We start from the raw sequence: 13,837 nt of genomic DNA on the forward strand, positions 1-13,837 counted from the left end.
ATTGGTTTGGGAAAAAAGGAGCCATTTGCCATTTACGCATTTGGCAGACGCTTTTATCCAAAGTGACTTACATTGCATTGTAGTTTACATTTGTTTCTGACTATGTGCAATCCCCTCGGATCGAACCCACGACCTTGGCGTTTGTAGCACCATGCTCTTACCACTGATTCACAGGAAAGCTAATTTCAGTTCCGGGTCGGATTTGCGTCACTCTGTGTAATGCCCGCTTACGTTAAATTTGGGACGCTGTTCATGGTCGATCAATCACAGCAGACCAGACAATCTGACCAATCAGATCAGAGTAGGCTGACAGAAAGGAGGGGATTAGACAGATTATTCACTGAATAAATCACTTGAGAGTGAGGTAATATTAATGCCCATTATTAGAAAATGAAAGTGTTTTAGACCGTGTATGGCGGTAAACTTGTTGTTGGACACTCCTTAAACCAAAGTAGAACCTTAAAAAACAAAACATATTTACTCTATAAATATTAAAAGATGCTGCGAATTCACTTTGCAGCCTTCACATGGTTTTGTTGTTGTTTGTCATTCTGTTATGAATGACACGTGTGATCTCTGTGTCTATAGAATTCCTCCCAATGATTATAAGCTGGTGGTTTGTGACGTTCAGCAGCTGTTGGTGGCGGTCACCATCCACTCCTGTAGTTCCTCGGGTTCTCAGTACTTTCGGATTATTGAGGACCTCATTACACTGTTGGGCTACATGCAGACCAGCAAAGTTCGTCGTACGCAGGGTACAGAAAGTCGTGGCAAAGATACACAACACGTGTCATAGAAGTGCATGCAATGATAACTTCTCTCTTCCTGACAGAAATGGCCATGGCGCTGCAGTTTCGGGCGATCCAGGCCGCCATTGATTTCATCAAGACCACTGCCAATCAGGACCCTCAGAAATCTAGTAGCTATGTGCACGTCCCCACCTCACCACATCACGCTCTCCAGCAGAAGCGCAAGAGCATCGCAGGTATAAAGACAATAACAGATATTTATATACATCCTTTGTGTACCCTGCACACATGTGTATTGTCTTCATTAATGTTGTCTTCATCCATCATCTTCATACGTCACTCTTGACCGTTCACATGTTTGTGTTGTATCGATACCTTCACTCACGCTCAAGGTTTAACGGACCTGAAAGACGCCATAATCCCCCGTATCCCCCGGCAACACTACTCTTCATACGGCCTGATTCCTCTGCCCTCCCCGTTCACCTTCCTGTCCCAGGACTCCCCCCTCCCCTCCCCTTCTGGAGCAAACTCCTACATGTTCCCCTCAGACGCAGGTAGCCATCGACCAGAAGTCTGCTCAGATGGACGACAGCATCCCGTCTGTTTCAGGGGATGTGTGTCTGTGTGAAGTGACCTGACTTTAACCGCATGTCTGCAGCTAATCCGCCCAGTGTCGTGGACTACGGGTGCCTGCGTGTGTGCTCATGTAGATGACACTGTGTGTTTGTCTGGTGGTGGGATGCTGTCACCATCAGTGCAGTATGTATGTTGTTGTGTTTACTACACACGTGTGTTTGGCAGGTCGAAGGCGGTTCTCGCTGGCACAGTCGGACTCGTTGCTGACGCGAATGCGCTCTGTGGCCAGCGATGAACTTACACAGATGATGCAGCGCAGGATGAGTCAGGAGAACCCCATCAGAGCCAGCGAGACGGAGTTAGTCCAGCGACTGCAGAGGCTTGTGGTTCTGGCTGTTAACAGGTTCATCTATCAAGGTAAAAAATGTGAACCCTTGTCATGCTCAATAATTCGTCGAACACAAATAAACACCGTTTAAATTCATTTATTGTAAGAACATATACAAATATTTCAAATGTGATGGATAAAAGGACATAAATTAGAATGAAATGCAGGGATGTAGTAGATTTAGATGTCCTACACTTTTTCGTCAGAAAACAACCAGGATTTCTTCGACCTCCTGAACTTCCCAGAGTCTCCTGAACACCAAGCTTCCATGCAGTTGTCGGGCGAACAGACGACAGAGGAGACGCCATCCACCCCGACCCCACCAGGAAACATGAAGACCTTCCGCAAAGACGTCCTCAAACTCATGATGGATGGCATAAAGATCAGTTTGGTTAGTAACTTTACAGAATTTCGAAAAAAGACCAATTTGATAACCTTGTGACAACTATTAAAAACTATCAGTATGTTATATGCTGATATGTTGTGATGGTTTGGGTCCTCAGGGCAGCTCTGGCCGTGGCGGCGCTCCTCGCCAGCAGTGGAAGAGAATCCTGTGGTCCTGTCGCGACACATTCAGAGTCCAGATTGGCCGTGTGCTGGTCCACATGCTCAGTCCTGCAGTCCCTCTGGAGGACAGGAAGGAGGCGCTTGAGTTTGTCCATGAGCAAAGCTACTCTGAGATCCTCCGAGAATGCCTCAGTCCCGGCCTGGAGGTGAGCACACAGAATTCATGTTGTGTTTGTGGTGAACACTTCATCAGTGCAAGTCAATCCAGAGAATAAAATGTCAGTAGTCTGAAAATGTGCCGAGTTCCATTTCTGAATGACATCCATCCAACATTGACTTGCATGATTTTGTGGTATCGTTCATGTCTGTGAAATGTAATACAGTTAATAATAATATTGATGCCTTTCTTTGTGTGGGTTATTAGCACGGATCCAAACTGGCTCTGTATTTGTACGAGCTGTTACACGATCACAGAGACGCTCTGAGCAGAGAAGAGGAGGCCGCTGCAAACACCTTCATGACAGCTCTGAAACTGTGTGGTCACCGATGTATCCCGCCCAACGTTCCGGCCAAACCAGACCTCCTGAAAGCCATCAGAGAGGTGGGCATACACTTTCAACACCCTCATCATGTTCTCATACTGTATCATGCTCATGTTTCTCATGTTTGACATGTTTCTGGTTCAGTAATAGTTTTAAACAAGGCCATATTCACTGGTCTTTATAAATGACTGGATTGCTCATGACGTCATTACACTGAAGCGACCGCGCCGCCATGTTGGTGTGCCCAAAAGTTCTATAAAATTAATAGGGAGTTATCACATATTAAAGGGTTCATATGACTGTTCTTTGGTGTGTTATAAGTTGCATGTATTAGACACGTAAAAATTGCACAAATTAAAGTGTCGGAACAAATGATGCATTCTATCTAAAAGCAAACCCGGACCACCCCTACAAATGGTTTTATGATTTGACTAAGACCACGCAAATGTAAACGCAAGTACGTACAATACCTGTCAGTATAATTAAAGAGGAACCTGATGTTCCAAATATGATAAGTGGCGAAACATTTTCTGTCACACGCTTGCAGTATTCGACCAATCACTACGCTCAGGTTAACTGGCCAATCACAGCACACCTTGCTTTTCAGAGTGATGAGTTTTGTAAAAAATCGGTGTGTTTCAGAGAGGCGGAGCAGAGGAGATACAAACATGCACGATATGTGGAAAATACTGCGTTCGTGAACCTTAAATCGTGTTTAAACATTGCATTACAACTTACGTTTCACATGACCTCTTTAATGATAAAACAGTTACTTATCAGTCCCCGTTTTTAAGTCTCACTGTACATTCTTACAACGCAAATGTCCTAAGCATGTACAGTCAATGGTTAATTATTTAAAGTCGGGAATATTTCCATCTTAGTAGATATATCATTTCAGTAGCGCACATATCAGATCAGCAGACCAACAAGACACCTCAACGAATGAAAAATGTGCTTATTCTGACATAAAAAAACATATAAATACAGGCCGTATAAATGATGTTTTTTTGAGTCAATCAATCCTTTATTTCTAAACATGTGCCATTACAACAGTGTGCAATAAACACTCACCTTCCGTACATACATTTGTATGTCTCTTTTCTGCCCAAAATAAACATAAACATTGGAAAAAATATCAGAAGTAACAATTAATTTAAACACACATGTGAACTAAAAACGTATCAAACGACTAATAACCTGAACGCGGGTTATTAAGTCGATGGTGCTCTCTGACAGTGGGCCTACCAAGATGGTGGCGCTATTGGGTCTGGTGGCTTCACCTCCTGCCGTTGGCAATCCAGTAATTTATATAGATCAGTGGTCATATTCTATATCTATTTGCTGTATAACTAAAGCCCTATCACTGTTTCTGTGAAGGAGCAACTGAAATATGAATTGGAGGCAAAAACCAGCAAAGGAGCATGGGAAAAGAAGCTGGCTAACACTCAGAGGAGGTGAGCACTCTATAGAAACTCAAAGAAAAGACAAGTGTGTAGCGTCGACCTCCAATGATTGTGTTGTGGATGTCAGTCTGCTGCAGAGGTTGGAAGGGAAGTCGAAGGACATCTCGAAGATCGCAGCGGACATCACTCAGAGCGTGTCTCTGAGACAGGGCATGGAGAGGAAGAAAGTCATGCAGCACATCAGAGGCCTGTATAAGACGGACCTGAGCGCCAGCCGGCACTGGCAAGAACTGGTCCAACAGCTGACTCACGACAGGTCAGAACTCCCTCTCATACACCAATGTAAACCCCTCACACATGAGAGGAACTGGAATACAAGAACCGTTTCATGTGTGTGTTAGGGCGGTGTGGTACGATCAGTCGTCTTACCCCACGTCATGGCAGCTGGATCCCACCGAAGGGCCAAACAGAGAGAGGAGACGCCTTCAGCGCTGCTACCTGACCATCCCCAACAAATATCTGCTCAAAGACAGACGCAAACTTGACGGTCATTGTTTATTTTTTGTTTGTTAAAGGAACATTTTTGTTTGTCCGATATAAGAGCTCATCTGCTTTCATTGCTCTTGTTTATTTTCTTCATGTGTGTGATCTCATCACAGATGCCATAAAAACTCCACTGGCCTTCCTGTTTGAGGATAAAACTCACTCTTCCTCATCCATCGTGAAGGACAAAGCCACCAGCGAACCCATCAGGTACTCGTCCGTGACTATACCAACTGTAGTCTGTCGATTCAGTGCACAGAATATTAAAGAGCCGTTCGTTCTCGTTCTCCAGGTTCACAAGAAGATGTGTAAGTGTGGCGCCCTCTAGAGAGACTGGAGGAGAACTGTTGCTCGGTGAGACTTTCTCGAATTTAATCCAAAGTCATCAGCTGCTTACTGAACGGTCAGCGACGCATGGGGTCAAAATTTGACATCCTATTGAGTCCGAGCCTATAAACAGACATCAGCTCTGTCTCCGCTGACCTTTCATATGCTCTCTTCTGCGTCTGTAGGGAAGTCTGGGATGTACTTTGTGGAGGAGAATGTAGCCGAGACTCACGAGAACCAGGTAAGTGTCATTGCTGGACGCCGTGAGACATGCATGCATTGTAGGGAAGTTGAAGACGTGTCGTTTCGCCAGACACCTCATGGAGAGACGGAGCCCGCTTCCTTCTCGTGGACGTATGAGGAGATAAAGGAGGTGCACAAGCGCTGGTGGCAGCTTAGAGACAACGCTGTGGAGATCTTCCTCACCAACGGAAGGACGCTGCTGCTCGCTTTTGACACCACCAAGGTAAAACCTCACTGTCAGACGACGGTTTTCATGAAGGTTTTTATGTTAAGATCACATGATCTCTGAGTTGTGGAATAATGAATGATGGGTAGTGCAGTGTGTCTGGAGTATGCGTTATGTTGTAGCTTAATATGTTTCTGCTGTGTACGTCTCAGTTCCGCGATGACGTCTATCACAACATCCTGACATCGGATCTGCCCAACCTCCTGGAATACGGCAACATCAACGCGCTCACGCACCTGTGGAGCTCAGGACAGATAACCAACTTTGAGTACCTCACCCATCTCAACAAGCACGCCGGACGCTCGTTCAATGACCTCATGCAGTATCCCGTCTTTCCCTTCATCCTGCGAGACTACGTCAGCGAAACTCTGGACCTGCAAGACGCCTCCATTTACAGGTCACAACCCACCCAGCCGCTTCAAACACTACTTATATTAATGCTAGCAAAGAGATCACGTTTTAAAGTTGATCATCTGTAGAAGTTCACCTGCCCTCGTGTCTGTCCAAACCTGTTTACTTTTATGATAGAACAAACAGAACAAATGATCGACCTCATCTCATTGTATGGAATATTTGTGGATTTGTGAAGCTGATGGGACGCTCAGTGTTTGTTTTCTCTGTTTGTGATGTTACAGGAACCTCAGCAAGCCCATCGCCGTGCAGTCTAAAGAGAAGGAAGACCGTTATGTGGACAATTACAGGGTACAGCAGCTCCACGGGGTCTAATTCATGTTTACATCAGCTCCTGTTAACCAATCACACTGTGGATGCATTCCAATCCCAGTGCGCTGCCGCCATAGGCTGTTAAGTCTTCTCCAACTGTGCTCGTGCCGCTCCAAACGCATAAGGGGTTTATACTCGACACACTGAGAAGTAGAAAGTAATATTATGCTTTCTTTTGAGAGCGCTTCTTTCGGATCACATATATCTCTCACAAACATCTCACCTCACCATCTGTCTGTCTGCTTCTCAAAGTCTCACATTTTTTAGGGCTGAAGCTATCGATTCTTTTAGTAATCGAGTATTCTACAGATTTTTCCCTCGATTAATTGGGTGTTCGGATAATAAGTACTTTTTCTTTATTAAAGAGCAATACTAAATATATCGCTTATTGCTCCCCGAACTCTTCGTAAGTCGCTTTGGATAAAAGCGTCTGCTAAATGAAAATGTAAATGTAAATATACAAGAGAATAAAACTAATTTGTTTCCTTTTACTGCTGACATAGCATACATTAATATCTGTGAAAACTAAACCCATTTAGTACATACCATTGCAATATAATACAAATATATAAATAAGAAGAATATATAAAAATAATAATTTCAAAGGTAAACAACTAACTTCAGCTTATGCATGATGCATTTAGTTTATCGGCGTTAGTTCATTTATAAATTTTTTACTATTATATAGTCATATATTTGTCCACAGAAAATACAAAAAAAATATTTTCTTATGATTATGTAGTTAACCGGACAAAATAAAAGTCCGGTTAACTACATAATCATAAGAAAATAATTTTTTTGTATGTGTGTTTCTTCACAATAAAATGTTGTGAAATAAACTCTCAGAGCAACTCTATGTGTTCATGTCCTCATACAGCGCAGACAAATTCATGAGCATCACGCGTGAGTTCATTCACTCATTCAGTTCACTCAGACACGCAGAACAGCCAGATGGCATGTGTAAATAACAGGATTCGGCATCCACTAGTCCGCATCTAGTGTGATGGACTCAATGCAGCCGAGCGTGTGAACAGACTAAAATGTGTTAGTAAGAGTCCGTGGGGAAACGCAGTGCTATGTGTGTACAGTAGTTAAATGGATTAAACAAAGCTTCAAGGCAACAAAAATTGCCTCAATGTTTTTTGTATTTGAATTACTATTAGTTACTCAAGGAATCGTTGCTTACCGACATACTCCAATCCTGACATCAGGCACATACGAGTGTCCGTTTCAGTTCAGATGCTGCCTGATCCAATCTGCAACCGACTGCTTAACACTTTCTATTCTTTACCCATAATGCTCACGTAGATGGTGCTGATGTGGTGTAAATAACACGGTTCTGCTCAACAGTATCTGGAGGAGGAGTATAAGAAGGGCAAGAGAGAGGACGACCCCATGCCGCCCGTTCTGCCCTATCACTACGGCTCTCACTACTCGAACAGCGGCACGGTGCTGCACTTCCTCGTCCGTCTGCCTCCCTTCACAAAGATGTTTCTGGCCTATCAAGGTCAGTTTGATATTAGACTACTGTTGTTCTTGTTGTGTTTATGTGACATTTATGTACATGTTAATCTTCCTCATTTTAACCAAACTGACTCTGTACTATATAAAACATCTCAAACTCTATTGCTGTATATTGAATGTTAAATATCAAAATCATCAAGAAAAGTTTGATATAGCATCTGCTGTGTTCCACATCCACGATGGGTCTTGAAATGTTGTGAATCCAGCATGATGCTTCTCAAGACGGATTGAATTTGTTTTCATTGCTTCACATGAGGCAGTGATCACAGGTGCAGCTCGTTCAGTCTTTTCTGCATCTGCCTCAACAATTACACATCCACTTCAGTCCTCTTTGAATATTTAACAGCACCTGTGTGTCGCTCATCCGCAGTGAGGTTCAGTTAGCCGCTTTTAAAGCCTTCATTGAAGAGGGTCTTTCTGAAGTCTCGCGCTTCATGCATTAGCCTCAGAAAGACCATCAGCTCTTTCATCAACCTCTTCATATTCATTCTCTTCGTTCTCTATTTTTAGCGCAGTTGGTTTTTACGTGTCTGATAACATCGAAACTGATGAACGGTTTTGTGTTTGTCACAGACCAGAGCTTTGATATTCCTGACCGAACGTTCCACTCCATGAACACCACGTGGCGTCTCTCGTCTTATGAGTCTATGACGGATGTTAAAGAGCTGATCCCAGAGTTCTTCTACCTGCCCGAGTTTCTGGTCAACAGAGAAGGTGGGAGATTCTCTTGATCTTATCTTTTCACTTATGAGATCGATTCATTGTGTTTGGAAATCATGATGGTATTTATTGTGTTGCCTTACAGGATGAATTAAATATATATTTGTGTGATTAAATGCATTAAGTGAAAAAACTGTAAGTACTTTATTACAGTGACAAATTTATATTGAGAATTAAGAAAATCATCTGGATGTCGTTTTTATAAGAATTGCGATCAATGATTTTATTAGAAGAAGAACGATGCTTAAAATGTAAAAATATGCCGCGTTCCAATTCGCCTACTTATACTATGCTCTTAAAGTATGTACTGTTTTTGTTATGGAAGAGTATATCCATTAGCAAAACTGTTTGCGCGCACTGGGACATACTAAAGCAAAACGGAAGTGGCAGTTGTTGCCTAGAAGACACTGTGATCTTTAACTGTCACGAACATCAAATACAGCTCATCTTTGCATAGAAGTATTTATTCATTATGTTGTATGTTATGTTTACTGTATACTCACATTTATTCATTTAGCGAAGCATCTTTTATTTATTTGTATCAATGCAGTTTAGCATCACTAAACTCTATGAAGGTAAATCAGTAGCAAAACTTGAGAGCATGTAAAGTAAGTATTTGTACCTGTACACTAAAATGTACACTCACAGCCCCAAAGTGAAAACTTGTCAAATAAAAAACTGAGGTTGAATGTTGAGATTTGCCCTCGTGGACAAAACTCACAAATCTGTCTTCTGGATTTGAAGTTCCAGAAAAATGGTCACAAATGTGTAAACTGGCATTTACAAAATACATTGGCTGATACAAATGCTTTGCACATATTTACATGTTTTCCTAGATTCAGAGTTCAATTACAACCACAAATAGGCATCTACAACCTCTCAAATCTGTCACTGCAGTTTTAAATCTTCCCGCCTTGACTTTTGCGATAAACCCGATACAAAACTAACTTGTGCACTTGAGAGCTCAGAGGCAAGAGAAGGAGAGGCATTTGATGACGTCATGCAGCTGAGCCACACCGCCCCCTAATGGCAGGGTGTGAGTGTACATTTTAGTGTTCACAAATTAAAATCGACATGCTCTCAAGTCTCATTTACCTTCATAAAACTCTGTCTACTCGCGGTGAGTTGTGGGTAATATTGCTCGTCAGAGCGTGCATCATGCTGCAATTACAATTTCTACCGGAAGTAGTGGACCATCCGGGTACTTTGAGAATACTCATTTCAGCATACAATGATTTGGGACCAACCAATTCTACTTTCGGATAGTACGCAAATTGGGAGGCAGCATTAATTCATGTTAAAATATTCCAGACGTGCCCTTTCATTAGCATGTTCTTCTAATGTCGTGGTATTTCCCCACTTCCCCTCGGGCAGGTTTTGACTTTGGCGTGCGTCAGAACAGCGAGCGGGTGAATCACGTGAACCTGCCGCCCTGGGCCCGGAACGACCCACGACTCTTCATCCTGATTCACAGACAGGCTCTGGAGTCGGATCAGGTCTCTCAGACGCTGTGTCAGTGGATCGACCTGGTGTTCGGACTCAAGCAGAAGGGCAAAGCCGCAGTTCAGGCCATCAATGTTTTCCATCCCGCGGTATGATCATGTTTCATCACACACTTTAACACACACGCGTGTGTGTCACATTTTTTTCATTACTGTATTCATATTTTTCTCTTTCTTCAGACTTACTTTGGCATGGATGTGTCTGCTGTTGAAGATCCAGTGCAGCGTCGAGCTCTAGAGACCATGATAAAAACATACGGCCAGACCCCCAGACAGCTGTTTAGCGCCTCCCACATCAGCCGAGCCGTCAGTAAGCTCATTTCTGATGGAGAACTGCCTGCAGCCGTGGGTCTCCTGGTGCAGCTGGCCTTCAGAGATACCCGCGAGCAGCCCAAAGACGCCATCTATCCGGTACAGCCTCAAAACAATTTTTAAAATGAAGGTCCTGAATTGACTTTAAAAGATCTATTACAAGTTTTCAACTTTCTCTGGTTTGTAGAGTCCTCTGCCGTGGATAAAGGGCTTGAAATGGGGCGAGTATGTGGGTTCCCCCAGCGCTCCAGACCCAGTGGTCTGTTTCAGTCAACCTCACGGCGAACGCTTCGGCTCTCTGCTGGCCCTGCCCACACGCGCCATCTGCGGCCTGTCCCGCAACTTCTGCCTCATGATGATCTACAGCAAGGAGCAAGGTTTAGAGAACACACAATACACATGCTTAAACGTGACCGTACAATCTTCATTGAGCATGTAGACACTCTGAATTACGCCTGTTTCACACATACTCTGTGTGCAGTACGTATTGCAGTACATATGCGGTGCGAAAGCGGCACGCGCTGGATGTGCTTTCACATATACTGCGTTTGTCGTGCGGTTCCCTGCAGTGGAGAACAAAAAATACAACGACCTGCTCAAATTCAACTTCTGTGACCAACAAGTCACATAGTTTCACTTTCAGCAGAGAAGCCCCTCCCCACACCCATTTTAAAGTCACCTTGAAACAGAAGTTGCTATCGACTTTTCCATATCGTGATGTATATCCGAGTGAAAATGTAGGGCGGGGCTTTATTTTGCCTTTCTCTTTGTGATTGGTTTGTTGTAAGTTGGGCGTGCAGGGGAGGGCTAAAAATGCCTGGCCATTGGATGGTCAGTTTAGTCCTACCTCTTTTTTGTTGCTGAACTCATGTGGTGAAGAGTTGTTGTTGAGGGGAAGAGGAGCTTCATATTTTGGATTAAAGATTACAAGTGCAAATGAAATAATGTTGTGCACAGATAAATCATTTATAAAAACACTTTGTAAAAGACTTAGAATGTTCCTGTTTGATTGCATGGTGACTTTAACAAACCGTGTTGTTTCTTTCTCATCAAAATATTATTTTATGAGATCTTTTTGAGCATGATGCGTGTGCTGTCACTTTAAATCAGTCTGTGTGGTACAGCAACAATAGACTTCTGAGAATAGTAAACGATCGTTGCAAAAACAACTGCTGCACCGTAACGCATCTGCAACGGACAAATCTGTTAACATAGGCACGTATAAAAATACCTACTGCAAAACATTGAAACACTGAAACAGGAGTTACACAAACGATAAAATTTAGATTACAGAATTTTGATTACAACTGTGTCGGCTTTTAAAGAGAGGAGAAAATACGTTATATACAATATATTATGAGCTGACATCAAAGCCCATGGGTCCAATCAAACAGATGAGCCATCATGTAAATGAACGAATACATTTAATATTAAATGGCAATGAGAAGAAACATGGTGTGTGTATGCATTATTTGGTAACGTCTGGATTAATTTATATGTGGTAGTTTTGTACTGTAAAGAAATAAAAACACAAAGAAGCTTTTTAAAGGCGGGGTGTGCCAATTCTCTTAGCCGTCGTTGATGTTCAAATCACCAAAACAAACACACCCCACCCTCATATTTCGCTTTCGTCAGCGGTCGGCTCGATTCATGTCCGTCCTGTGCACCTTACTGCTGATTGGTTACAAGGAAGTTTTGGTACTTGGCCCGACTTTGTCTAAACAAGCGTAATTCGTTATGCTTTTTTTTTTAAACTATAAAGAATCTATATTGAGAAATAAAAATACTGTAAATAGATGTGTGTGAGATGTTTCTCGTCTGTCGTCAGGTGTCAGGAGCATGCACAGTACAGACATTCAGTGGTCGGCCATCCTCAGCTGGGGCTACAGTGACAACATGCTGCGTCTGAAGAGCAAACAGAGCGAGCCGCCCATCAACTTCATCCAGTGCTCACCGCTGCTCCAGGTCAGAGCTCATCACATGTGCACTCATTACCTTTCTACCTGTTCCTGTTGCTCAGTTGATGATAGTGTTGAAGTGCTCAAGACCGGTCTTCGTCTCAACACCGTTTTTTTGTCTCGGTCTTGGTCTCTGGAAGACCCGAACTGTGTAAATGACACTAAATGGTGGGTGCCACACACAATTACAAACAGTTTTTGTTCTGTTTTGTCCCAAACAAATCTAGAACAATTCAGAACTTTTGTGGATTTATGAGCAACACAGTTATTTTGCTACTGAATAGATATGAACGCTTAAGGGCCGTTCACATTATTACTGTAACTATATTTGCGTCCACGCCAGCAGACCATAATAGTAACTAGGGATGCACCGATATGCACATTTTGTCCGATAACCGATATATTGGCCGTTATACAGTGTCTGCATTTCAATATAACATTTTCTGTGATTGAAAATTATTTTTTTACCTGAAAATCATGTACAAAGGCTACTTTATAATAATTAAAGATTCTGTAGCTTTAAGACGTTTCTGGTATAATGTTTATTTAATAAATAAAATGTATATGTTCTTCCAGAGCAACCCAGAAAAATGTTCTTAATAGCCACGAATCTAACAGATCTCAAGACTGATCTCAGTCTGATTCAAACAATATGCTTTTGTTCCTATAATGTACACATTCATAAAAACTGAATCTACATACGGTACCTGCTTATATCAGTAAGTGAATGATCACAACAGAAAGACAGAACTGTACTGGATTTGAACTGTGAGCAGCTGAAGAAGTTTAACCAGAAAGAATCATTTTGATTTATCGGCTATAATATATCGCCCTAAATTGTAATATTGGCTGGTACCGATAACAAAAGGACCATTTATCAGCCGATACCCATATGGCCAATAATTGATCATGCATCCCTAACAATAACGTTATGATTATTTTTAAGCCTGCACGCTGCAGTATTCTCAATCAATAAAATGAATGTAGATGACCTGCTCATGTTCTCGTTTTCATTGCCCAACATCTTTTCTCCAAATTATGACCGCAAAGGCTGGATGCTCTCTCTGAAGGTGCGCTCATGTCCAGGACGTAAAGCATGTATTTTAACAGCTTTACATTTATACTATCCCACCGTAAACACAACGCTTTCCGATCACTACAGTCTTGAATTCTGACTTAAAAGCCAGACAGTATGTTTATCGTTCATCAGCTGGAAAAAATCTTTCTGAAAGTGATCCCTACGATATCGTTCTCTGTATCTTTATCGTTATGGTGTGAACCCCGCTATTCTCCTGAATTAAACGTTATTTTTAATAGTAGTGCCCAGCTGACTGTACATCACACGTTTGCTCCCCCTGCTGACTGTATGGTGTTTTATATATTCAGTGATTTCCTTTCTTTCTGTGTTGCATTAATGAAGTGTCGATCTCGTCTGTTTCTCATCAGGTGACTAGCTGCGCCTGGGTGCCGGACAGTTGTCAGCTGTTTACGGGCAGCAAGTGCGGAGTCATAACCGCCTACAGCAACCGCTTCACCACCACCATGGTACGTAACCATGGCAACACGCTCCCCCTTCTCCCTCACCCACGCGGCC

The 13,837-nt window shown here is 42.6% G+C and overlaps 1 protein-coding gene across 5 annotated transcripts in view; it reads left to right on the forward strand.

Moving 5' to 3' along the window:
• Positions 1–13,837, forward strand: part of lyst (lysosomal trafficking regulator) — a 45,347-nt gene that overhangs the window by 28,022 nt on the left and 3,488 nt on the right. For 4 of the 5 annotated variants that reach the window (XM_079472454.1, XM_079472456.1, XM_079472455.1 and 1 more), the window contains 22 exons: positions 589–755; positions 833–985; positions 1,551–1,742; positions 1,920–2,104; positions 2,217–2,426; positions 2,645–2,821; positions 4,140–4,216; positions 4,293–4,481; positions 4,567–4,712; positions 4,825–4,918; positions 5,001–5,062; positions 5,221–5,276; positions 5,349–5,501; positions 5,657–5,901; positions 6,140–6,206; positions 7,578–7,734; positions 8,325–8,465; positions 9,846–10,063; positions 10,154–10,384; positions 10,473–10,662; positions 12,114–12,250; positions 13,690–13,788. In XM_079472454.1, coding sequence (XP_079328580.1) covers positions 589–755; positions 833–985; positions 1,551–1,742; positions 1,920–2,104; positions 2,217–2,426; positions 2,645–2,821; positions 4,140–4,216; positions 4,293–4,481; positions 4,567–4,712; positions 4,825–4,918; positions 5,001–5,062; positions 5,221–5,276; positions 5,349–5,501; positions 5,657–5,901; positions 6,140–6,206; positions 7,578–7,734; positions 8,325–8,465; positions 9,846–10,063; positions 10,154–10,384; positions 10,473–10,662; positions 12,114–12,250; positions 13,690–13,788 — 3,346 coding nt within the window. Of the gene's footprint in view, positions 1–588; positions 756–832; positions 986–1,550; positions 1,743–1,919; positions 2,105–2,216; positions 2,427–2,644; positions 2,822–4,139; positions 4,217–4,292; positions 4,482–4,566; positions 4,713–4,824; positions 4,919–5,000; positions 5,112–5,220; positions 5,277–5,348; positions 5,502–5,656; positions 5,902–6,139; positions 6,207–7,577; positions 7,735–8,324; positions 8,466–9,845; positions 10,064–10,153; positions 10,385–10,472; positions 10,663–12,113; positions 12,251–13,689; positions 13,789–13,837 lie in introns of those variants that run through there. The other variant, XR_013787546.1, reaches the window with a different exon arrangement.

This window comes from Barbatula barbatula (assembly GCF_947034865.1).
Source record: "Barbatula barbatula genome assembly, chromosome: 14".
Classification (NCBI taxonomy): domain Eukaryota; kingdom Metazoa; phylum Chordata; class Actinopteri; order Cypriniformes; family Nemacheilidae; genus Barbatula; species Barbatula barbatula.